This window comes from Nicotiana tabacum, chromosome 1 (genome assembly GCF_000715075.1).
Source record: "Nicotiana tabacum cultivar K326 chromosome 1, ASM71507v2, whole genome shotgun sequence".
Taxonomy (NCBI): Eukaryota; Viridiplantae; Streptophyta; class Magnoliopsida; order Solanales; family Solanaceae; genus Nicotiana; species Nicotiana tabacum.
This window is the reverse complement of record NC_134080.1, coordinates 76,434,700-76,461,343: the sequence shown is the minus strand read 5'-3', so window position 1 is coordinate 76,461,343 and position 26,644 is coordinate 76,434,700. Positions and strand designations below refer to the sequence as shown.

At 37.4% G+C, this 26,644-nt stretch overlaps 1 protein-coding gene across 1 annotated transcript; it reads left to right on the top strand.

Annotated features, from left to right (window-relative positions):
• Positions 1-2,871: 2,871 nt before the first annotated feature.
• On the top strand, positions 2,872-9,005 carry LOC107828226 (rhomboid-like protein 11, chloroplastic). Its single transcript, XM_016655508.2, has 7 exons — positions 2,872-3,200; positions 6,508-6,629; positions 6,958-7,043; positions 7,200-7,240; positions 7,337-7,503; positions 7,649-7,711; positions 8,620-9,005. Exons 1-7 carry the CDS (start codon positions 3,008-3,010, stop codon positions 8,800-8,802), a joined length of 855 nt encoding a protein of 284 aa, XP_016510994.1. The 5' UTR covers positions 2,872-3,007; the 3' UTR covers positions 8,803-9,005.
• Positions 9,006-26,644: the final 17,639 nt, after the last annotated feature.

Sequence of the window (26,644 nt, the reverse complement as noted above, 5' to 3'; positions counted from 1 at the left end):
AAACTAGTAGATTGAAGGTTTAAAGAATTTCTAAGTTTGACCGAAGGTTGACTTTGTTGCTACCGGATTCAGATTTTGATTCCGAAACAAAGTATATGTTCATTTTGCTATTGATGACTTGTCTGCAAATTTTGGTGCAAAACGGAGTTGATTTGATGTGATTAGGATGTCCGATTGTTAAATTGAATTGACGTGATTCAGGCGTCCGGTTGTTAAATTGAAAGTTATAGATTTTCTTTAAAAATATCATTCATTTTGATGTCCGATTCATAGTTCTATGTGTTATTTTGGTGATTTAGTCACGCGAGCGAGTACATATGATGTTATTACACTCGTGTGCATGTTTGGTTTGAAGCTGGAGGGGCTCGGGTGAATTTCGGATAGGCTACAGAGTGATTTTGGACTTAGAAGAATAGTTGATGCCTTCACCGTTGTTGGTGCTCTGCTGCAGATCTTGCATTTGCCAACAAGGCTTCGCATTTGCGAGCATGGGCTGGATTGGGGGAGTTTCGCACTTGCGAGGTGAATGTTCGCATTTGCGAACTTGCAGCTGCCGCTTTTGCGAAGGCAGAGTCGCATTTGCGACTCAGCGTGTTCCTGGGCTACCTTCGCATATGCGAAGGGATAGTCCGTATTTGCGATAGGTATGGGTTTGCATTTGCGACCAAAATGACACATTTGCGATGACTCACCTTCTGAGAAAGGTTCGCATTTGCGATGTTCGCAATTGCGAACAAGATATCGCAATTGCGCCATCCACAGGTGGGTAAAAGAGGGAAAAACGAGATTTAGCTCATTTCTCACAAGCTCTCAACCCTAAATATCCTAAAGGTGATTTTCTAAGACGATCTTCTTCTCAAGAACTTTGGTAAGCAACTTTAATCTATTGCTTTTTAATTACCCATTACATTTCATAAGATTTCAACATCAAATCTAGGATTTTCATGGTAGAAATTAGGGATTTGGATAGAATTGGGAGTTTATGTAAAATTGAGATTTAGACCTCGAATTGGGGTCGGATTTCGAAACTAATCACATACTCGGGCTCATAGGTGAATGGATAATCGAGTTTTGGACCGAATCTCAAGTTTTGACCAAGCGAATCGGGGTTGACTTTTATTGATTTTTTAGGAAAAGTGTAAAGATCTTAGCTTTATGTATTATAATTTATTTCCCTAGCATTGTTTGTTGATATTAAGTCGATTTTGGTTAGATTCGATTGGTTTGGAGGCAAATTTTAGAGAAAAGGCCCCGGTTGAACTTTGATTTGCTTGCGGAGCGAGGTAAGTGTTGGGTCTAACATTGATTTGAGGGAATTATAAACCCTTGGACTATGTGCTATGTGAATTACATGTATGGTGGCGTATATGCGAGGTGACACGTGTATATACGCCGTCAAAATAATTGTGTTCATGCTTTTCTGTATTTTATTAATTATTTTATTCAGTGTCTTAATTGTTACAAGCTTTAATTGCTTCCTATACCTTAACTTGCTATTTGTCACTTATTACTTTTGCATCGAAATATTCGTTTCTTCCATGATTCCATGATTTTTTTACTACTTGCTTTAATTGCCTTACTTGCACACTTTAACTGTCATATATTTGGATTGTCTTATTACTTAGTATTAATTGTGGCTTTTCTTGATTTGGCACAGGGTTCCTTGTTGCTTTGTTTTCATATTCTTTAGTAGTAAAAATTCTTGTGAATTAAGTTGTTGAATTGATTATATTTATTGATTCTGTTTATGGATCAGATTGCATGCCGCAACGGGTGGAATAAGGAAGGATTGATATTGATATGGTAGGATGGAGTTGCACGCCGTAACATATTTTATATGTGATTTTGATATGGTGAATTAAGGGAGGATTATGATATTGATTTTGATTATATGGCGGGATCAGGTTGCGTGTCAACGGATTTTACTTGTTATTCTTGACATTGATATGGTGAAAAGGGGAGGGTTGCGTTTGTACGGTAGGATCGGGTTGCGCGACGCAACGGATTGTGTGTTTTGTATTCATTGTTGTATTGTGTTAGCTTTCAGTGTTTTCATATGAGATTCCGAGGACTGATGTCTTGTTATACTGATTTCGAGGATTGAGTTTATTTTCATAAGTTGACTGCTTTACTTTTACTGTGTTCCTTTCTTGTTATCATTATTATACTGCATACATGTTATTGTAAGTGACCTGCCTTAGCCTCGCCACTACTTCGTAGTGGTTAGGCTCGGCACTTACAGAGGACATGGGGTCGGTTGTACTCATACTATACTCTGCACTTCTTGTGCAGATTTTGGAGTCGGTCCTAGTGGCGGTCAGTACATTGCTCGGATTGACTGCCTGACGGAGACTTGAGGTACAGCTGCTCGGCGTTCGCAGCCCTGAAGTCCCCTTCTACCTTATCCTAGCTATTTATTTCATTCAAGACATTTTTACTTTCATTCAGACCATAATTTGTATTATTAGTCGCTCGTGCACTTGTGACACCAGTTCTGGGATTGTACTTAGATATCACTGATATTCTGGTTTGCTCACTCTATTTCAGTTTATTCAGTCTCTTGGTATCATTTTATTGGATTTTGTTAAAAATGGCTAGAAACTATTTCTAACGTGGCTTGCCTAGCAAGTGAAATGCTAGGCACCATCACGGTCTCGAGAGTGAGAATTCCGGGTCGTGACAATATGTTGAGTAAATATAGCATAAAATCTACCTATTCGATAGAAATTTTTTTTATAAGCAATAAGCATGTGTGAGACTAAGAATTAATTTTTAAATATATTTAATAATAAAAACAATATTTAAAGACTAGCCTCTTATTAGGTCATTCCTTTCTATCACCCCTAAAGAATGCCTAAAACCAAAAAGAAATAGAAAAATCTAACCAAGAATTTCCAAGTCCTTAACGGGAGAAAACGAGGTGAAAATTGAGACTACGACAGCGTGTAAATGGAAAACATATGAAAACCCCAACGGCTGGTGCCTCTACATTCTTGATTTTCCTGCAATGAAACAGCTTCAGCTTCAGCACCATCTGGTGCTCAAACAAAATGTCTATCCTCATAGATTCATGCCCATGGCGATGCCACTGTCGACACCATCTCCATTAATTCATCTTCCTAAACTTCCCCTTAAACTCAAAACTTCACCTATTACCCTAACCACCTCGTCTCGTCTTCTCTGCAAATTCAATGATTCCGGTAATACTTCTATCTTCTCCCCTTGTTTTTTGATGTTCCCATTTTTTTTTTACTTTGGTTATTAATCAAATTATGATAAGTGGGAGAAATCTCAAATCCTATCCATGAAATGGGTTTATTCATCAGTCGAAGTACACTTATTTTTAGTAAACTTAGGACTAGAGTTGCCATGCTCTCTGGTATATTATTTTTTGGTGATAGTATTGTCTTTTGCAGTTTTGCTAGCTAACATAAAGTAGAATATGCGTCTTTTTCCTATATTTTCTTTTAAAGTTTCTGGAAGAAAGTGCTAATGATTCTAGGTTATGTGAAAAATAGAAGGGGCTTGAGATATGAATAAAAATGAGGTATTATTGGGCAGAAAGAGAGCACTAGTATCAGAATTGATAAGTGAAGGTAAATAATAGTTGGGTGGAAAGAAGTTGATTATTTGGGGAGTTATGTGCCTCCTCATTTATGTAAGAACCGCAAAATGTGCAAAATCTTGTCTCCTATTTGTAGTTACCAGACAGACACTTGAGAAATGAGAAATGGTACTGAGGTAAAGGAAAGGGTGGATAAGAAGCTCTTTTGCAGCTGTGGTTTTTTTTCTCTTTGTGGTAGAGAGGGTGTTGGAAATATAGTGAACTTCTAGTACCTGTTTTTTTATTTTCTATAATATTGGTCCAGGATGAGTTTAACGGGAGCAACATGGTCGTGAAGATTCATATAGCCAACCTCAACTTGCTTAAGATTGAGAGAAGTCAGGAAAAAATAAAAATGCCTAGCAACTTTTTTCTACGGATATAAGGCTTTAATTGATAGAGATAGAAGCATCGTAAAGCTCAATTAGCGAGGTTTTGGGCCGATACAATAATAACTGCGTACTTATGTCATGATGGAAGAAATACTTATCTCATGATGTGAGATAAAAATTAGGAATTAACTTATGTAATAAAGTCGATCCACTAAAGTCTTGGTGTAAGAACAGATTCCAAAGATAGTAAGTATTTTCTTTCTTATGAAAGAAAGTCTTTTTCAAAGATTCTATATAAATTTATCTATGAAATCGAGATAGTTACCTTTCATAAAATTCTAACACTAGTAGAAATACCAATGCTTTATTCTTCTGAAGGTGGGAAAAAAGATAAAACTAAATAAACGGATTATTCATCCAAAGTTCAGTATGAAACTCATGTAATTAACCTATCTTTCTTTTGGTTAACCCTAAAACTGGGATAGATCCATGAGAAATCTCATTAGATTTTATTAGATATGGTATAGATCAAAATGGAACACCAAAAGAATTGACTGCTGAGCTGTATGTGGTAAGAAATTCTCAAGTACGGTTCTAAGGGAAGGAATTTTTCTACCTATTCCGATCGGGGAGAACATGCCATTCAACAAGGAGATTCTGAAATTGCAGAGGCTTGGTTTTATCAAGCCGCTGATTATTGGAAACAAGCTATAGTGCTTACTCCCGATAATTATATTGAAGCCATAATTGATTGAAGATCACGAGACTTTTCGAATAAAAGAAGATCCCGTTTATTTATTATCTTTTATTTAGAATCTTAGTCTATTATTTTTGATTTTTTTTATTTAAAATTTAGATATTTGTTATAATTAATTGTTTGTTGGACCCATTAGATCAGTTTACTAAAAAATGGATCATTCCTTTGCTTTCGGAAGACCCAATCACATAATTTTATTATCTCCCTTGTAAGCCTTCTATTTCATCTACTATTTTTTAGGAATAAAAAAGGATACACATATAGAGTATAAAATAGACTTTGTTTATTATATTAAATTAAACAAAATTCTTATATATATATTAAACCTAGTGTCTCTTAGTAATGTCTAATGGCTACTCGCGTGATTTGGAATAGAGTAATTACAATCTTCTAGGTAGAAAATTAAAGAACTCCATCTAATAACTTCTATGAATATACACTAGGTTGCACCAAAAAGTTGTTTTTGGATCAATCCAAAGCTTAAAAAGGTTTTTAGAAGGTTAAAAGGTCCGTTGAGCGCCTCAAGGATGTGTTGTAATAGATCTGAACACTTGCCCCGGATCGATTTCTAGATCATAATTGCTCTAGTAAATAACTAAAGAAAACAGATTATATTGTTGTAGAGAGGGTTTTGGAGTTAAAATAGCAATAAGTTATTTCGCTAGTATTTATTTACTCTATAATTCAAATATCTATTTCCTTCTGCGACATATATGTCTTGAGTTTATCTGGGATGGGTTGCTCGTGTATTTTCCTTGTTTGATTAAGTTACTAATTTATACTTGGAGTGCAAAGTTCAGTGAAAGAAGCAGAAGTGAACGTGAAGCTTGATACACAAGTCATCCCCAAGAGAGATAATTTCAAATATCTTGGGTCTGTTATCCAAGGCAACAGGGAGATTGACGAGGATGTTAAACATCGTATTGCCGCGGGGTGGATGAAATTGAGGCTCGCATCTGGTGTTTTTATGCGATAAGAATGTGTCACCATGACTTAAGGGCAAGTTCTATAGAGTGGTAGTTAGACCGACTATGTTGTATGGTGTTTAGTGTTGGTCAGTCAAGAAATCCCATGTCCAGAAGATGAAAGTAGCAGAAATGAGGATGTTGAGATGGATGTCAGGGCATACTAGGAAAGATAAGATTAGAAATGAAGTTATTAGGGACAAGGTGGGAGTGGCCCCGGGGGAAAACAAAGTGCGGGAATCGAGGTTGAGATGGTTCAGACACGTGATTAGGAGAGACATAGACGCTCCGGTTAAGAGGTGTGAGAGGTTGACCATGGCGGGTCTGATGAAGGGTAGAGGTAGGCCAAAGAAGTATTGGGGAGAGGTGATTAGGCAGGACATGACGTTGCTTCAGCTTACCAAGGATATGATCCTCAATAGGAAGGTGTGGAGGTCGAGAATTAGGGTCGAAGGTTGATAGGTAGTCGAGGTTTCTCCTAGTCTTGCCGGTAGTATAGGTAATTTTCTTATATTTTCTTGTTCCTTGATCTTTGTTATTACACTTGTCATTCTTACCAGTAGTATTAGTACTATTCTTGTATTTCTTATCTCTAGATCTTTGTTATTACACGTCGTGTCTGTTTTCTTGTTGTTATTATTGTTGGTTGCTTCCTTTTCACTGTTCCTTGAGCCGAGGGTCTATCGGAAACAACCTCTCTAACTTCACAAGGTAGGGATAAGGTCTGCGTATACATTACCCTCCCAAGACCCCACTTGTAGGATTACACTGGGTTTGTTGTTGTTGTTGTTGTTGATTAAGCTGCTAATTTGGATGTAACAATATGTCTGAAGAATGACACCTTATTAGATATGACCTCACAGCTGGAAATTCTGAAGCCCGAGGGGAAGAAGCCAGAGAAGCGTGTCAACGGGATATTCTGGATTCTACTTATTAACCTTGGAATATACGTAGCAGATCATGTCTTCCAGGTTTGAAATCTTTTTACCTCCTTATTGCAGCTTTCGTTGTATTTCTTTAACTCAATGGCACAAGGATAATTGGCACAACATATATTAATAATTCTTTTTTTATTCATCTTCACTATTAAAAATGAACCTAACCCTAGTGAGGTGGACCAGGGTTGGTGAGTGCAATATGAACATGAGTGGTTGGGGTGGCATGAGTAAAGATCAGCAATTGAACACATATAGTGGCGCTCGGCCATCTGAAGTGTGTTATCCACCTGGATTCTGTGAAGATAGTGTTACTCTTGTATGCTTGAATGAAGAGATCTAATAGATAAAGTGTTTGTATCAGGTTCGGGCAGTAAAAGTATTATACTTTTACCACAATTGGCCTGCTTGGTACCAGTTTGTGACTGCAACATTCTGTCATTTTAACTGGTGAGAACATTGAGTACTTAAGTTCTTCTTGCAAATACTAGAAATTCAAAGAGAAATATTCATAATGCAGCGGAGTTATCACTCGCCTCTCTTGTCTGTTTATCACTTATGTTTTCTAATAGTATTTTTGTTTTTAATCTGTAACTTCATCAACAGGAACCACCTCTCAAGCAACCTTTTCTTTCTGTATATTTTTGGTGAGACTTCTGTTTCCTGTTATACTTAAGGATAAAATTTCACTATACATGATAACAGATTATAAACATAGATGTTAACCTATTTTAACTTTCCAGGAAAACTCGTTGAAGAGGAGGAAGGAAACTTTGGATTGTGGCTTTCTTATATAGTAACTGGAGCTGGAGCTAACCTTGTCTCGTGGCTGATTCTGCCAAGAAATGCTGTCTCTGTTGGTTCATCTGGTGCAGTGTTTGGACTCTTTGCTATTAGTGTACTTGTGAAGGTGATTTTTGCATGTTGCTTTTATTACATTTATTTATGTGCCTCAGTTTAATATCTCTGTGTGTATACGTGTAGATTTGCATACTCAGATGTATACTGTTGCACTTGATTGGTAATTAGTCTAATCCCCTGGATTTTTACTGCAGATGTCTTGGGACTGGAGGAAGATTCTTGAAGTACTTGTATTGGGCCAGTTTGTTATAGAAAGGGTATCCACTCTTCACTTTCCTTCTTATTGAAACCTAATTGATCTTACTCGACCTTTTTACTTATTCAAGTCATGTCAAATTCCTGTCATGATATAGCTTAATTGTTGGACAAGGCAGTCTACTAGGGTGACTAAATATATATACAAGGGTTATAGCACAAAAGATTAAGTAGTTTCCCAATTTAATGGGTTAGAAACACATTTGCTCTTCAACATGAGATTCTAGATCCATTGTTTTCACAAGGCTGTGACATTATAACAATATAACGGTATCTTTTTTATTTTATTTTATTTTACATGACTATTATTAAAATGTGGAAAGGTTTTAAGTCATGCTATTTGTTATTTAGTTTTCTTGATAGTTCACTCGATGATATGTTTGGTTTCAAATGAAATTCCTTGAGGATGATAGATTATGGATTCATTACCAAAAGTTGAGGTAAAGAGACCGTAGAATAGATCTCTAATATTTGCCAACTGTTGGTCATATGATACCTTGCGATTGACATCAGTGGGAGTATGAATTCAATATTGACTGGTAATCCCGCTTTATTTCATAAACCAAGAAGTGAAGTCGCATTTCTGGTCCTAAAAGTATGACTTAAACCTGAGTCTGTAATAGCGGAGGAATGGAAATGAGGGAGGGGGAAGCGAGAGATCCCAAATTCAGTTTTGTTCACTTGTATAAGGAGTAACCTATAGAAGAAAAGAGCCAAAAGCTCTATCAACAAAATTATATCTTTTTTAGAACTCGGGTTGACGGGGAGTGCTCTCTTTGTATCTGGTAAACCAACTACTCCTAGTGATGATAATAAATTCAATGAATGCTGCTTATTGGTCCCCAGGTTCAATTTAAATTTTTTATTGAAGGAACTTGACCTCTGTTCCCTCTGGCATTGGGTATATCAGGTGATGGAAGCAGCCCAAGCTTCAACAGGATTAGCGGGAGGAATTCGTGGAGGGTCTGCCCTACAAAATGTTAATCACATTGCACATCTCTCGGGCGCCCTAATTGGTGTTGCTTTGATATGGCTACTGAGTGGAATTTCTTCGCAAGCCACTGAGCCGGATGCACATAACAAAAAAAAGTGATTCTTAGGAGTTGAGATCAAGGAAATATTTTTTACAAACATGTAGTAAATTGTTTTTTGAGTAAAGAAAATCAGTTCAGTGAAGACGTGCATTTACACAGATTTTTTAGTTGATGAACATTACCAAGGACATTTTTGGTGATTTTGTGTGGATAGGATATATCAATTTAACACCAGACTAGCATAGGTAATTGTTTTGTTCAGTTAGCCAACACATTTTCTTTGAATTCAGTCATACATCATAGGCTTGTTCTATCTGCAGATAGTATAAACGTGGATCATACTATTACTGAATTATAGGAATGAGATCTTTGAAGGGTTTAATGTTGATCAAATAGAAATAAATTGTTTTTCAGAAACCAAATACTAGATGTGTTTTTCATTGTAACGCTACTAATTCTTCTTCCTTAATTATAATTTTCCCCTTTAAGCCACAAAATTTTAATAATTTTTCCATTGCTCCTCTTTATATTTTTCTTTTTAGCATATCATATTTCATGTGAGAAAAATGTCATATCTCTGACTTGCAGGTGTTATAGCTTCAGTTCCAAGTTAACCATGTTGATTGATTTTTCACCAAGATTTAGAGAACACAGTTGGAACGCGTAATGTGTAACCTCTAATCTCTCATGCTGTACAAGTACTTGCCTAAGACTAAACTTTTTCTCTTTTACTTGTGCTATTTACCACTGCTAGAATGAAAGGGCCTAAATAGTGTAATAGGTATAGAGGATTCATATAGTTGGGGTGTACATGGATCGAGTTGGTTCAGTTTCTATCAAAATCAAACCAAATCAACTATATCGGTTTGGATTTGTTCGGGTTTTTCGGGTTTTCGTTTTTTTTTTTTTACATGAATATTATTTCAATCTTACTTTGTTAAATTTTTTATAAGTAAGTATATGTTTAGTAAAAATTAATAAATATTGATCTATTAAAATATTCTTTTGTGAGAACTTTCTTAGTAGTACCACGTAATAGTAGTTATTTTTTGTCGTTTCACAATAATTTTTCTTGATGGGCACTTTCAATTTTAACCGAATTTAATAATTAAACGTAAAAATTAATATGATACCTAATTTATGTTCTATTTAATTTTAAATTATCGAAATACTACTTCAATTTGAAAAAGATATACGAATTTGATAGATCTTAACGTATGAAAATGGAAGACAAAGAGATTGACACATTGCTTGATAAGAAAGTGATCATATATTCTATTAAGTATTACATCCCATAAGAGAATCCCAAATATTTCTAGACATTCTTAAAAGAAAATTCTATATAAAGTCTTAAAAGTATATACTATAAAACTTATATATTTATATGTCGGTTTGGTTCGAGTTTTTTTACTCAATGCCAAACTAAATCAAACCAAATCTAATCGGATTTTTTAATCAGTTTGGTTTGACTTTTCGGTTTGGTGCAGTTTTTCGGTTCGGTTTGTACACCACTACATATAGCGGGTCAAGTACTCCCTCAATCCCAAATTCCCAATTAATATGGTTTTGCCTTAATATAAACGTCTTTTGAAAACAACATTGTATAAGAAAAAAAAAAGTAATACTCCCTCCGTTCCAATTTATGTGAACCTGTTTGACTGGGCACAAAGTTTAAGAAAAAATGAAGACTTTTGGAATTTGTGGTCCTAAAATCAAAAAGGGGTCCATAGTATTTGTGTGGTTATAAAAGTTTCTCATTAAAAATAGAACTGTAAGTTTTAGTTAAATTGTTATCGAATTTAAAAAGGGATCATTCTTTTTGGAACGGACCAAAAAGGGAATAGGTTCATAAACCGGAACTGAGGGAGTAGAGAAAAACTCACTTACTATATGATATTACTATGGATTTCAGTTATACACAGTGGTAGTGTAATGATTTTTTAATGTCACAGTATAATTTAATTTGTTATTATGACAAGTTACTTTACCATTTATTCTAGGTTATCCGGGACGGAGCTAGAAGCTGAGTATAAGTTCAGTCGAACTAAGTAGCTTTTTGCTCAAATAGCGTTTTTGTTTTGTAAGAAATTATTAAATTTGTACAAATATTAGATTTAGAACCCAGTTATTAGTATTTTAACTTGTCATTTTGTTACTGCTAATGTCCAGTGGACGTTATGGTTCATCTCAATTTCTTTAATTCGCTAATACAAAATTCTATGTAAACTAGCATGGCCAAAAATGAAATATATCAGCTGTCACATAATCTAATCATTTACTATTACAAAGTATAATCAGATTCTAAGAAAGGAATTGCCATGCAAACCTTCTCTTTTCCTATAAATACCCTTTACCTAGCTACAAAGTCCACAACCATTGCAATTGGCAATACATATGGAACAAGAAAAAACCACCACCTTCAGCCGCCAAATCTCCGCCAGAATCCGCCTTGTTGCGGAGCCTGACGTGCCAAATCTTCACAAACTCGTTTCTCAAATGGCAAATTACCATGGCCTATCACATGTGTTCACTACTACAGAGACCTCTCTTTCCAACACCTTATTCAAATTCCCACCTTTCCATTCTTTCACTGCCCTCATCCTAGAAATTTCTCCCAACCCATTTCCTAGTACCATGGCCCAACACCTCAGTTTCAGCCCTGTCACCAAGAATAATATCAATCTTGAGACTCCAATTTTCGACCCGGAATTTGAAACTTTCAGGTCCAGATATTTACGTAGCGGGTCATGTGCTGGTTTTTCCAAGCTACAACGGTTTCTTTGAGAAACCTGGTTTATATTTAGATCAAATGTTTGTAAGGAAGTGTTATAGGGGGATGAGGCTTGGAAAATTGTTATTTTCTGCTGTTGCATTGCAGGATGCGAAAATGGGAATGGGGATGGTTGATTGGCTTGTGGCTGATTGGAATGAAGAAAGTATTCATTTGTATGAGAAAATGGGTGCTCATTGCATTCCTGAATATAGACTTTGCAAATTGTATGGTGAGAATTGCTTCAACACTATGCCAACATCTCTCCTTAATTTCAACTGCTGAGTCTTCTGATCCATATGTTTATTTGGCATTTGGACAATATTTGGTTGCGGAAAAAAAAGACTATCATGAAGTTGAAATTGGAAAAGAAAAAGAGTACATGGAATTTATCATGATTCTTATTCTTTTATTTTCGATATCTATCATTTCTTCAATGTGATATTGTCAATAGAAATATGCTTTTGAAGGGCATTTTGGTAGTTATGGGATAAGAAATTAATTGATAATGGGAATTATAAGAATGTTATGAGAATTTATCGAGGAAGGAATAGTAGTAATAATTTAAAGAATCTAAAGATTATCATTGAAACAAGCACAAAAGATTTACTACTGTTTTCTCCAATTGCTAAAAATTTAATAGAGTTATCGGATATCCACAAAGGGACATGAAATTTTGAAAGAGTTAGATGTTGGTTCTCTTTGGATGCTGTAACAAACGGAATAACAACCAAACCAACTAACTATATTGATTCAATGAAACAATAAGGGATAACATAGAGAGATGAGAGGACAGAAATACACCATAGAAGGAGATGAGAAGTTTAGGCAGAAAGAGACGAGAAGTACAGCTTTTCACATAACATTTTGGCTAATCTTCCATACCCAGACGATAACCCCTTTTATTCACTTAGTCACGTGCTTTTTTAATCTCGATCCCATACAAATCTCTTGTTGGGCTTTCTAAATCTTGGACCTCTTCGCGGTTTAGCCCCCGGCCCAATAGCCTCTGTCCAGATATTTGGCCCATACACATTACTTGAGTTATCTTGGTTCACAACAATACTCCCGCCCACAAAAAGAACCTTGTCCTCAAGGTTCAAGTCAAGAGGGAAACTTTGAGAACTAACTCCATGACTAAGACATGCAAAAACCATTAGGAACAATATCATAGTTTGGTTGGCAGCTTGGAGTAGTGTAGACTTGGTTTCATTAAAATTGCTTGACTTCTGGAGAAGAACCACTTTGTTCAAGATAACATGGCAAAGATGTGTAGTAATTAGAGATGTATCCAAAAGGACAAAGCACCAAATGATGTCAGTCAAGCTTAATGTCGTTGTTCTGAGCTTAGAAGTATTGGCTGTCCCATAAACTATCTCAGCAACATGAGGAAAATTTATTATACTTTCTAATACCAACTCACAAATATGGTTAATAGTTGTTGCAATGCCCCTTTCACTCCATTCTTTTTCCGCATCGATTCCTGATGAAAAGATAAGAACAAGTGGGCTATTTTTCGCCAACGGAAATGCTGGCCGATCCATATTGAAAACCGTCGCGGTACTAGTAGAGTCATTTCCTTCTCTATCAAATGAAATAGTCACATGATACGCCATAATGTAGGCAATAGTCTCAGATAATTGGATGCCAAGAATTCTCTCAAGAGTACTACTGTGATCAAAAGGATCTCCAGAAGCATGTGAAATATAAGAAAAACAACACTTCTTAACATGGTCGGACTCGTCGAAGCTAGAATTATCCACCTTAAAGTACAAATAAACAGTTTTAGCAGCTTTCTTCACCAAATTTATCTAAAGCAACTGCTATCAACCATCCATGCTCTTTTAGGTTTACAGTAAAAATTATCAGCATTATTAAATTGAGTTTAGTGATAACCTACCCTGGAACCATACACTTGTTCAAGTAGATAGCATACACCAATGCATCACCTAAGCCATGATGCAACCTATGACGTGCAATCAACTCTACCATTTTATTGACACAATAAAATGTGTAACCGGCAAAGTGCACAGCGTGAAGCCTCACCTTATACCCACTCCTTAATTTTGATACTCTCCACTCCTGTAATATGGTAGTAAGTGCAGCTGCTGCAGGTTGTGTTTTACTGCTGAAATTTGCAGCGCGAAGACGAGCAATTGGATTGGAATCATGTAATATGGCAACAAGTGCAACTTCTGTAGGTTGTGTTTTACTGTTGAAATTTGCAGCGCGAAGACGAGCAATTAGATTGGAATCATCCACACCAATTATGACAAGCTCATAAAAGTTGAGTTTCTTTGTAATTACAACAGAATGCGCAACCTGGGCCAAGAAATCCAATAGTAAGGCCAAGAAATGTGGTTTTGGAAGTGGGCATGGCGGCCGAGGTTGAACAGCTTGTACATCCATTTTGCAACTGGAAAATTCATTAGACAGCTCGCCACCAACGAGGCCAACTACACCAGAATGCAATGCAATAGGGAAGCAGTGTGGTATATCGAAATGTATATTCAAGCTCTCGAACATAATGGATGGAGGAACAGACTCACCGGGATCAAATGGAAATTGATTTGAAAGATGTTGATCAGTGAAAGTGTTATCAATACGACAAGCTGATTTCTCAGGGATTTCCTTGAAATCGCCCATAACTATGGTCAAGCAATCATTACAAGTACTATCGAATTTCATTGAGAAAGCAATATGTGGTACACTCACCACCAATAGAATACCTTCATCATGTTCGACTTCCCCACTAGCGTTTCCATGACCAACATCCGGTATCGTTTCATCCGAAGGCATTTTATCTGTTAAAATCCCATCCCCATTCTCCATAAAAGGTGTATCAAGATATAGGTTCACAATAGTTTCTAGTCCCATGAAAAGGTCAGAGAAGTACATGTCTTCCAAGACCTCAAATTCAATTTTCCGTTCAGTAGAGCCACGATCAAGAGAAGTCGTATTAACGTACCTCTCTGGCATATCTCTATGGGAACTGTTATCAAACAGTTGGACTTTGCTGCTTTCAGGAATTGTAGCTTCTTCATCAGGCAGTTCGATTGGAGCATCTGATTGCACCTCTTCGAATACCTTAGAACAACCACTATGTAACATGTCGTCGAACACCTTAGGTGATTGATTATCGTTCAAATCAGCTACAAATTGAGTGATAGATACATGTGTATCTGCGCTTTGCCATGCTACTTTAACAGGAGAAGTTTCATCCGCTGCTTTGGTGAAAACTCCAGTAGACATTTCATCGAACACATGCTTCGCCTCTGAGTTTCCAACTTTGAGTGCAGATTCTAACCCATAGAAGTTAGAATTATGACTCAAATCAGGTACGGGAGATACCTGTGCTTCAGACTGATACAAAGTAGCATAACTAACGTAGCTACGATAAGTTAGGGACGGATCATCCATACTCCTATTGGAATCTGCGAAGGTTCGGTTTCGAAATCGCAAAAACAATTTCTCCTTGAAGTGATTCCAATCGTAAAACTGTTTGTTACGATGTAGCCAATCAAACCATGCGAGGGCCTCACCTTCAAGGTAGAAGTAAGGAAGAGGTAACCAGTTTTCCTCGGAGAAGCCAAGGAATTTGAAGTACCTCTCTGCTTGATAAACCCAGCCCTCTGGGTTGTTGCCGCTAAATTTATCAATTACTACAGCTGCCATTGGAGGTCGGATCGATGAAAGCACCAATGTAACAAACGGAATAACAACCAAACCAACTAGCTATATTGATTCACTGAACGGACTTACAAATAACTGGAAATTGCAATGAAACAATAAGGATAACATAGAGAGATGAGAGGACATAAATACACCATAGAAGGAGATGAGAAGCTTAGGCAGAAAGAGAGGAGAAGTACAGCTTTTCACATAACATTTTGGCTAATCTTCCAAACCCAGAGGATAACCATTTTATTCACTTAGTCACGTGCTTTCTTAAACTGGATCCATATCTTGTTGGGCTTTCTAAATCTTGAACTTCTTCGCGGTTTAGCCCCCGACCCAATAGCCTCTGTCCAAATATTTGGCCCATACACATTACTTGAGTTATCTTGGTTCACAACAATCAGTTATAGTTCAATCTCTTATAATCTGAATGAAATATGAAAATTTAAGTATATAATCTCTCATATGATCATCAAACTTATTTGTATGAAAGACAATCGATCGAATGTGTAGAATTATATCAGTCAAAGAAAGGCCTATGTAATGCTAATATCACGTATAATCACCGAACTTATTTGAATAGAAGACAATCAAACAAATTTGTAGGATTATATTTTACATATGTTCATCAGATTTATTTAAATAAAAGACGGTTAAAATTGATATGTCCTGTGAAATTGCGCGGTTGTTTTACTTAAAAGAGCTCTTAAAATTTTTTCTCTAGTAAACCAACACTGATTTGGATTGTAATACTTAATGAAAATTATTAACATTCAAACTAAACTTTCCATATATATATAAAGAAAGAACATTTAAGTTACTCCATTGTTTTATTGTTACATTCGACCCCCGTTAGATTATATCATATCAACTGTGACTTACATTTAAGCCACATCTCCCCCTCCTCCCTTTAAATGGTGTATCGGGTAAATTGGTCCGCAATAAATGGTCGAATGATAGCATGCCACGTGAAATTGAAGACAGGTAAAAGACGGATCAAGTGACTACCAGCATCGAGAACAACAACTATAGTTGGTACTTGATAAATTCCGAAGGGAGCCTGGTCAATGGGAGCAATTTCATTGTAAGCATATATTTCATGAAGAATATTCTCTATCATTAAATGGGTAGCCGTTGCAGAGAATATTTACATTCATGGCGTGCCATTACATATTCATCAATGGCTCTTTTATTGTCATTTACGTAGGGCTTGATCCTAGGATCTTATTTTCCTAGGTATAGCTATAAATAGCAAGTTCAGTAGCCATTGCAAGGAACAGAATTCTTGGCAAAACTTATGTTGTATTCTACTTTCACTCTCAATTAAATAACTTTATTTGCTCTTTTATATTGTTCTCATTTCTGTCCTCGGAGACGCTGTTTTCGGAGCCAGGCTTGTCATTTTCTTCAATCTTAATCACTAAGACTTACTTTTAATCTTGTTTATTTACTATTTTTGGATCAAATCAGTTCGCTTGTCTATAAACCATGTAGCAAATTCAACTGTATTGTTTTTCGGGTAAACAGTTTGGCACCCATCGTGGGGCTTAGACAGTTGCGTGACTGAGTTGATCCTTGTGTTTATTACTAACTTGTTTGATTTTTTCCTTAGCAAGAAATCGAAAATGGCAGCTAATAATGTCAACATCGCACACAATATTTAAGGATGAAAATTTGCCTCGATATGAGGATTCAATCAGTGACACCCGAAACAAAGGGGGCGAGAAAACCCCGGTTCGTGAAGAGTGGTAACCCCGACATGTACGGGAGCCAACTCCCGATGACGTGAAAGAGGAACACGTGGCAAAAACAGTAAGGATCCTAAGAGAACAACAAAAATCCATCATGGTCCACCTCTCAAGGCAGGATCAAGTGATGATAGAGTTGAACCAAGCATTGTTAGGCACTTCTAATAATGCAAACATAAGGGGCCTAGTTCCTCTCGGCGTTCCTGCAAATTAAACGGGTCGAAGAGTTGAGAATAATACCCCTAGGAATGAGGTCGGTTTCGACGGTGCCGGAGGGACCGGTAGCGGATCTGGTAACGATAATGATAATGATTCCTTCAAAACCGAGCTCATGAGATTTATGAGGGAAATGAATGAATGGATGGATCAAAACGCGAAGGAATTTCACGCCTGAATGGATCAGATTCTGGGTGCACCACCAGTTTTAAAGGGTCCGGATTCAAAGAAAGACACCTAGTTACCGTTTAACTGAGTGTTGGGTTAAAATAGTGTTGCATGCACACTATTTTTCTCGTTTTGCATAGTATTGGGTTATTACCCCTCCACCTATTTGATGTTCGTTCGATTGCTGATTATTATTTTTCTGGTTTCGTTTCTTGTTACAGATTTATACTTTGTTCTTTTCTGATATTATTGTCTCGTCTGTTGAGCTGAGGGTCTCCCGAAAATAGTCTCCCTACCCCCCGGGGTAGGGGTACACAGTCTGCATACACCATACCTTCCCAGACCCCACTAGTGGGATTCTACTGGGTTGTTATTGTTACTGTTGTTCTTGTTGCCGTTTAAAACAAGTGCAACACCAGAGTTAATTCCGAAGAGGTTCAAGATGCCAGATATACCGAAATACGATAGGATTTCGGACCTGCAAGAGCACATCATAACATATACCACGGTTGTAAAGGAAACGATTTGGCTCAATATGAGATCGAATCGATTCTGCTGAAGAAGTTCGGAGAAACCCTAAAAAAAGGGGGCCCTGACATGGTATTCATTCTTACCCGAACATTCAATTGACTCTTTTGAGATGCTTGTAGATTTCTTCATAAAGGCCCATGCCGGGGCTAGAAAGGTCCAGGCCAAGAAGGCGAACATATTAGGATCACCCAAGGTAAGTCCGAATTGTTGCGGGAGTTCATGATCAGGTTCCAGAAAGAAGAATGCTATTAGAGGTCGTATCAGATGAGTGGGCAACAGAGGCATTCACAAAGGGTTTGAATCCAAGGAGTTCCAATGCCTCCCGAAAGTTGAAGGAAAGCCTGCTCTAATACCAAGTGACTACGCGGGCGGTTGTTCATAACCGTTATGAGTCAAAAATAAGGACAGAAGATGATCATCTCGGGTTCCCGATATCAACCAAGGGACATGACCGAAACAAGAATTAGGAGAAGTTCAAAAACGATTTCGATATAGACCAGCGATCTTCTAAAGGACGTTTCCTACCATACGAGAGGATCGAAGGGCGTGAAAGAAAATGATTCCAGTTGTCAGATATATTGGCTCCCGATAGAAGAACTGACCATGGCTAGAAATAGATCGGTACAAGAAAAATAGGTATGAGGGGCTTGGGATTCCACATATCCCAAGTTGTCGGATTACAATTTCAACATCAACGTAGTGGAATTTGTATCAACAATGAGGAATATCAAAGAAGCACGATTCCCGAAGCCAATCAGATCTGATCCCAGCCAGAGGGATCCTAACCTGTGGTCCGAGTATCATAGGACTCATGACCACAGAACTTGGGACTGTCAGCATCTGCGTGAGGAGATGGTGACGTTGTTTAACATGTCCATCTCAGGTAATTCTTGAGCGACCGAGCCAAGAATAATTACGGTCGTAGCCGAGACAATGCGAAGCCTTCGAAGATAGTAGAAGACCCTCCACGGTTGACTATCAACATGATTTTTTGAGGGAATGAAATCAATTGCGTAACCTTCTCAGCAGCCAAGAAAACAAAGATTCAGTGACCCATAACAAGAGACTCCGGAAAGTCCTAGAAGATGACATTACCTTCACAGAGGAAGACGCCAACGAACTTCTTCTGCCACATAATGATGCTATGTTAATTTCTCTCAATGTCTTAGATTTTAAGATTAAGCGTGTTTTGGTTGACCCAGGAAGCTCAGCCAACATCATTCAATGGAGAGTGCTGGAGCAAACAAAGTTAACCGGAAGCATCATTCCAGCAACCAAGCTCCTTGACCGGTTCAACTTGGCAAGTATGACAACCCGAGGAGAGATCCTGCTTCCCACAAATGCCGAAGAGGTAACTAAAACCACCTTATTCGAAGTGGTAGACAACAACATGGGTTACAACATAATCCTCGGAAGGCCGTGGATACATGAGATAAAGGTTGTGCCCTCAACATATCATTAGTTGTTGAAATTTCCGACCCCGGAAGGAATCAAGTAGATAAGAGGAGATCAACCGGCAGCAAGAGAAATGATCGTTGTGTCGGTTTCCATCAACAAAGGGAAGGATCTCAGTAAATATCAATTACAGAACTGACGCCTTCTCCCTAAGCAATGAGTATGATAAAGGCGAGGAGTTGTCAAAATCCCACCAGGTGCCGAGATACTTTCAGGTACCGAAGGAGACAGATGAAACCAAGTCCACTACAGAAGAACTCGAGCAAGTGGCTTTGTTTGAAGAATTCTTGGAAAGGAAGTTTCACTTGGGAACAAGACTCAATCCCAAACTCAGGCCAGGATTTATTAATTTCCTTAAAGCTAACGTCGATTTTTTTGCATGGTCGCACTTGGATATGACAGGTTTTCCATTAGAGGTGGTCGTATACAAATTAATCTTGAACCTAAATTTTCCACCGATGAGGCAAAAGAAACGCCCAATAGCTGAGGTCAGAAACATGTTTATTAAAGAGAGGTAACTCGACTACTCGACATTGGTTCAATCCTGGAGGTAAAGTATCCTGAATGGTTAGCTAGTGTAGTTGTGGTTTCAAAGAAGAATAACAAGTTTAGAATGTGCATATATTATAAGGACTTAAATAAGACGTGCCCTAAAGACTCATTCTCATTGCCAAACATTGATCAAAGGATTGATGCGGCGGTCGAGCACGAGTTAATGAGTTTCCTTGATGCTTACTGCTGGTACAATCAAATAAAGATGAACTCGAAGGATCAAGAAAAAACTTTCTTCATAAGGAAATTTGGTACATATTGTTACAATGTGATGCCATTCGGGCTTAAAAACGTCGGAGCCATTTATCAGAGGCTAGCGAACAAGATATCCAAGAAGAAAATAGGTAAAATAATGGAAGTATATATCAATTACATGTTAGTCAAGTTTTTGAATGCAGATGATCATTTGAAACACCTCCAAGAAACCTTCGATATCTTGAGTAAGCATAACATGAAGCTCAACTCGGAAAAATGTGCATTTGGGGTTGGTTCCGGTAAGTTCTTGGGTTTCTTGGTTTCACCTAAAGGGATCGAGGTAAATCTCAATAAAATTAAAGTCATCGAAGATATCCCGAACTAACTAACGAGCGTAAAAGAAGTACAGAGGCTAACCGGAAGATTAGCCACTCTAAGCAGATTCATCTCTCGATCCTCGAAAAAATTCCATCATTTCTTATCACTTCTTAAGAAGAAAAACAATTTTGAATGGACTCCGGAATGTCAGCAGGCCTTGAAAGACCTGAAACGCTACCTATCAAGCCTCTTGTTGCTATCAAAACTGAGGGAAGGTGAACAATTGCTAATATATCTAGAGGTCTCAGAAGTAATGGTAACTGCCATTTTAATCTGAGAGGAAGAAGGTATGCAATTTCCTGTCTATTATATTAGCAAAATATTGTCAGAAGCGCAGACTCGCTATCCGCACCTTGAAAAGTGGGCCTTGACTATCATAGTCGCCTCTCGAAGCTTAGGACTTATTTTGAGTGCCACCCGATAGCCGTTGTGACAACCTTCCCCTTGCAGAATGTTCTTCACAAGCCTGAGTTGTCAGGCCAGTTGGCTAAATGGGTCATCGAGATTAGTGAATTAATGTTGAGTAAAAACCAGGACTGCAATCAAATCACAAGTTTTGACCGACTTTGTGGCCGATTTCAGTCTCAGGTTAATGCCCTACCTGCTAAAAAGGTAGTACTAGTATGGGAAATGACATAAGGAGTTTGGACCTTGTTTATAGATGGAGCTTCCAGCATAAAATGGTCCGGGCTTTGGGTGTTTCTAATCACGCCCTCAGGGAAAACCCTGAGGTGGGCCATTAAATTGTTCCGTTAACGAACAATGAAGCTATATATGAGGCTTTGGTTGCAGGACTTGACCTAGCCCGGGGACTCGATTACGATGTTATCAAGATCAAATAAGATTCCCAACTGGTCGTAAACTAGGTGTACGGAATTTTTGATACAAAGGAGGAACGCATGCAACAATATGTGAGAAAGGTTCAGGCATTGCTTATGCGATTCAAGGTATGGTCGATCATACACATCTCGAGAGAAGAGAACATAGAAGGGGATGCATTGGCTAATTTGGGGTCGTCTACGGAGATAAAAGGATCTAACTCCGGTACCGTCGTTCAACTTTTGCATTCGGTACTAGATGTGGATGGCTATTGTGAAGTGAATACAACTAACCTATTATGGAACCAGAGGAATGAGTTCGTCGAATATCTTCGGCATGGCAAGTTGCCCGAAGACCTAAGGCATCCCGAGCGCTAAGCACTAAAGGCTCGCTACTGCCTCGCGGATGGACAATTATAATAGTAACAAGGCCTTTTGGCCCGATGTCTAGGAGCCTCGAAGACGGACTACTTGATGAGAGAAGTCCATGAAGGAATTTGCGGGAACCATTCCGGCGTAGATTCATTGGTACTAAAGTTGGTTAGAGCAAGATACTATTGGCCCCAGATGGAACAAGACGCAAAGACATTCGTTCAGAAATGCGACAAATGACAATGTTATGCACAGTTGATACACCAACCGGCGAAACTCTTGCATTTAGTTTTGTTCCCGAGGCCATTCATGAAATGTGGGATGGATATAGTTGGCCCACTACTATCGGGTCCGGAAAGGTAATATTCCTCTTAATTTTAACTGACTATTTCACTAAATGGGTTGAAGCAGGTCCTTACCAAAATATCGATGAGCGTGTGAAGTGGTCGACTTCCTATGGGAACACATAATCTACCGATTCGGAATACCAAAGGAGATTGCCTGCGACAACGAACCACAGATCATAGGCTCAAAAGTCACAAAATTTCTGAAAGATTTGAAAATCAAGAGGATTACATCCTTACCATACCATCTGAGTGCTAATGGACAGGCGGAATCAACTAATAATGTGATTATTTAAAACCTCAAAAAAAGGTTAGAAGTTGTTAAAGGCAAGTGGCCTGAAGAGTTACCGGACGTGCTATAGGCATACTAGAGAATAGCAAAATCGAGAACGGGAGAGACACCTTTCTCTTGCGTATACGGTGCGGAAGCTTTGATCCCGATGGAAGTAGGGGAACTAACCTTACGGTTTTTCTGGGCAAACGAAGAAGCGAATAATGAGGCACTATTGGTGAAATTGGATATGCTAGATGAATGTAGGGACTTGGCATACGTGAGGATCGTGGCTCAGAAGTAGAGGATGGAGAGATACTATAATAGGAGGGTCAATCTCCATTACTTCAAAGTGGGAGACTTGGTTTTGAGAAAGGTGGCTCAGAATACTCGAGAAATCAATGTTGGGAAGCTGGGTCTAACATGGGAAGGCCCCTACCAAGTTTCAGTTGTCACCTGCAAAGGATTGTACGAGCTGAAAAATCAAAATGGAGTCAAATTGCCCAGCAATTGGAACGTGACTCACCTCAAAAGGTATTACTGCTAATGGATCCTATATATACTAAAAATATATGATGCGCTCTTTTTCCCTTTGACCAGTTTTTTCCCCAATCGGGTTTTTCTTGCAAGGTTTTTAATGAGGCAGCAATGGGAAGCATACTACGAGAGGACATAATCGACAAGGTTAAGACCTTTAAATGACAAGGCATTGATATCATAAACCGCTATGGGATGGTTAAAAAAACTTTGGCTCAACGGCAAGTTCCTAATGGGAAACAAAACTTGACATCGAACCACGACTATTTAATCGTTCACGAGTTGTTTCCATCATCGAAGCAAGACTTCCAGTGTTCCAATTCGCATATTCCACATTCGCATACTTGGGGGTAATAGTATTAGATATGGAAACAAGAATTCCACGAAAATTGCAGGAATCGAGAACAATAATGTCTTATCAGGACCGGAGACTGTATGGCCAGTGTCACGACCCCAATTTCCCATCTTAGGATGTCGTGATGGCACCTAGTCTTTAAGACTGGGTAAGCCTAACACATGCTGATTTAATAACATAATTAAACTATTTAATCATTTACGTAAACCTTTAAATGACATGCATAGCCGCAAGCGGCCAGTAGTTATACATTTTTCCAAAACCGGTAGTACGGAGTCATAAGCACTACTAAAACACACTAGAATTTCTAAACATAATATTATTTTAAATTACAATTTAACAGTAGCATAATGAAGTAAGATGGTGACTCCGAGGCTTGTGAATATCAAGTAGGTATACCTTGAAGTCTCCCGCCGCGCAGATGCATCTCTCAACAATACAATCAGAATACCTGGATTTGCACAAAAATATATAGAAGCGTCGCATGAGTACACCACAACGGTACCCAGTAAGTATCAAGCCTAACCTTAGTAGAGTAGGGATGAGGCCAGGTCAAGACACCTACTAGACAAAAAAACCTGTTCAAGATATACATAAGCTAATAATGGAAAGAACATCAATAAATACCAACAACGAAAAAATTATTGATTTACAACTAATAATAAAGTAATAAAAATATAAATAACAGCAATTAGTAAACGAGCAATAAAGAAACAATATTATTAGAACACTGATGAGCTATAAATGAACTCAAATAAGGAAAAGCGGATGAAAACTCAAATAATCAAATCGCTCCCAACGCATGGACTTACAACAAGAATTACCCTGAGGTACCACACCTCATGAATCACAATTTCTATATCTTACACATATGGAACCTCTTGCCCACAATAACAATCACCTTTGCACGACAAAGCCCACGTGTTATCATATACTTTACAACCGTGATAAATATTAATTTAGATGAAAAAATATATATTTCAACACCATAAAATATAATAGCAATCTTGAATATAGTAAGGTGTCAAATAAAATAATAAGTTTATTTTAGAAATCAAGTAAAGTAAAATAATATAAAATTTGTACGAAACAGAGTATAAGATAGGTTTATTTTAGAAATCAATAAAATTGAGTAAAAGTATCATTTTTAAACAAAACAAAATATAAGTTAAATTAACGAATTAAATATAGAATTTTTTAAGGAAAAATATGATAACAATTTTAAGTAAGGTAAACATCTAACAGGGTAATTCTTATTGTAAGTCCATGCATAGGGAGGAACATAGAATAAAGTCCGTGCATGAGCCTTACATTTAGTTTTGATAATTATTTTTTTCGAAATAGCTACACGCGTTTTAGCCTACATTATCTCACCGCATGGCTTCAAGTAATTCCCCTACTAGCAACACGCGTATCAAGCCCACCTTATCTCACCACATACATAACAATGCCTAGCCATATACCACCGCATGCGTATCAATATCACAACACAATCACAACTCGCACCACAAGTGCCCATATGCCACAACTTGCCACAAAGTCAACAACACCAATATTTATACAACAAATAGCCCATGACTCAACTACAATGTGTATAAGAATTTCAACAATAACAAGATGAATGAGAATGCTCAACAAGAAAAGGTATCTCAACAATTAATAACTTCGCCTCAATGTGATAACAACTATTACAACTTCAACACCAATAACTCAACAAGATGATATTCCATGAAATAACAACTTCAATTAAAAGTGATTCAACAATTAAGAGGTAGCAAGATAATAAGGAAGGTGATAACTTCAACTAAAGTATATAAGAGCAAAATAACAAGTAAGAGGTAGAACAAGTGCTAACAATGTCAAATAGAGCATGTAAGAGTAGATTAACAATGAGAGATATAACATGTTATGACAATTCAATTAAAGGCATGGAAGGAGTCTAGATAATCTAAATCGTTCAAATACCACATATATGCCGTGTACCCACTCGTCACCTTGCGTACACGGCTTTCACATAACACAGATAGCCCTAAAGGATAGTTAGTTTCCTCCCACACAAAGTTAGGCAAGATACTTACCTCAGACAAGCCCAATTGATACCTCTGAACGGCGTAGGCAAGATACTTACCCCAAACAAGCCCAATTGATACCTCCAAATGGATCGAAACTAGCCAAAAGCAACCCAAAATCATCAAATGATGTCATCGGAAGCAAACCCAATCAATAAAGGTCAAATATTTACACATTTACCCAAAGTCAACCAAAAAATCAAACCCAGACCCGCACCTCGGAACCCGAAAAATATATAAAATCTGATAATCCGTTTAATTACGAGTCCAACCATACTAATTTCACTCAATTCCAACTCCAAATAGGTGTTCAAAACTCAAAAATTCACTTTAGGAAAGTTTAGACAGATAACCCTCAATTTCTCTTTTGAAATCATTAATCTAATGCTAAAAATGAAGATGGAATCACAGAATATAATCAAGATCAAGTAAAAAACACTTACCCCATGGAAGAAACTTGAAGAACATCCTTGAATTCTCTCAATCCCAAACTTTCAAGATGAAAAAAACTCCAACAACATTAATAGCCAAAAATTTCCATTTGTCTTCCTTGTTTCTTGTGTCAAACGATCCTGAAACTTACTTCTGATACCTCCAATGCATTCCTCGTGAAATTTTAGTCAAGTTAGGATTTTGAATCACTCAATTTGTCCTTATAATGAAGGAGATAAGTTGGTTTTAATATTTGAAAATAATGCACATTTTTAAATATGAATTTAGTGGCAATTTCGTAATTAACCTGAAAAACTGGCAACTCAATTCTTAGTAAAATGACCATAAATTTCTTATACGATACCGAAACTTGATGATTTCAGTTGCTATGGTTCCAAAATTACTATACACATATAATGGTTTAGTGAAACACGAATCAAATGCCGTTTGCTCAATATGGTAACCTTTATACTCAAATCGACGTCGAAATTGAAAACAATCACCATACAACGCAAACTTATCCAAAACTCATAGGAATTTAACCAAACTTTGTGGACACGTCCATCGTACAAATGTATTGGAATAATTAAAACCCGATTCCGAGTCTGTTTATCCAAAGTCAAACATTGGTCAACTCTTCAAACTTAAAGCTTCTAAACGAGAATGATTCTTCCAACTCAATCCCGGACCATTTGAAAATCGGAAACAACCATACACGCAAGTCATAATACATAATATAAAACTACTCAAAGTCTCAAATCACCAAATAGAGCAATAAAGCTCAAAATGACCGGCCGTGTCATGACCCAAAATCCTCTAAGGGTCATAATGGCGCCGGACACCACTGTCAAGCAAGCCAACACTAAGAAGTTAACTAAATTCCCATTTTAGTATTTATTGAAATCATTTCTTTTATACATAAACCAATAAATAATGAAATTCACTAAAACAAAAATGATGTCTTTAACAAACTTAATATTGAATAATCCCATAATCATCCCAGAACCCGGTG

Excerpts from the sequence above, each read along its gene's own strand:
- LOC107828226 (XM_016655508.2), top strand. The coding sequence starts at position 3,008 with ATGAAACAGCTTCAGCTTCAGCACCATCTGGTGCTCAAACAAAATGTC. Across the intron at positions 7,044-7,199 it reads ACATTCTGTCATTTTAACTG|GAACCACCTCTCAAGCAACC; the intron begins GTGAGAACATTG and ends CTTCATCAACAG. Across the intron at positions 7,241-7,336 it reads TTTCTTTCTGTATATTTTTG|GAAAACTCGTTGAAGAGGAG; the intron begins GTGAGACTTCTG and ends TTAACTTTCCAG.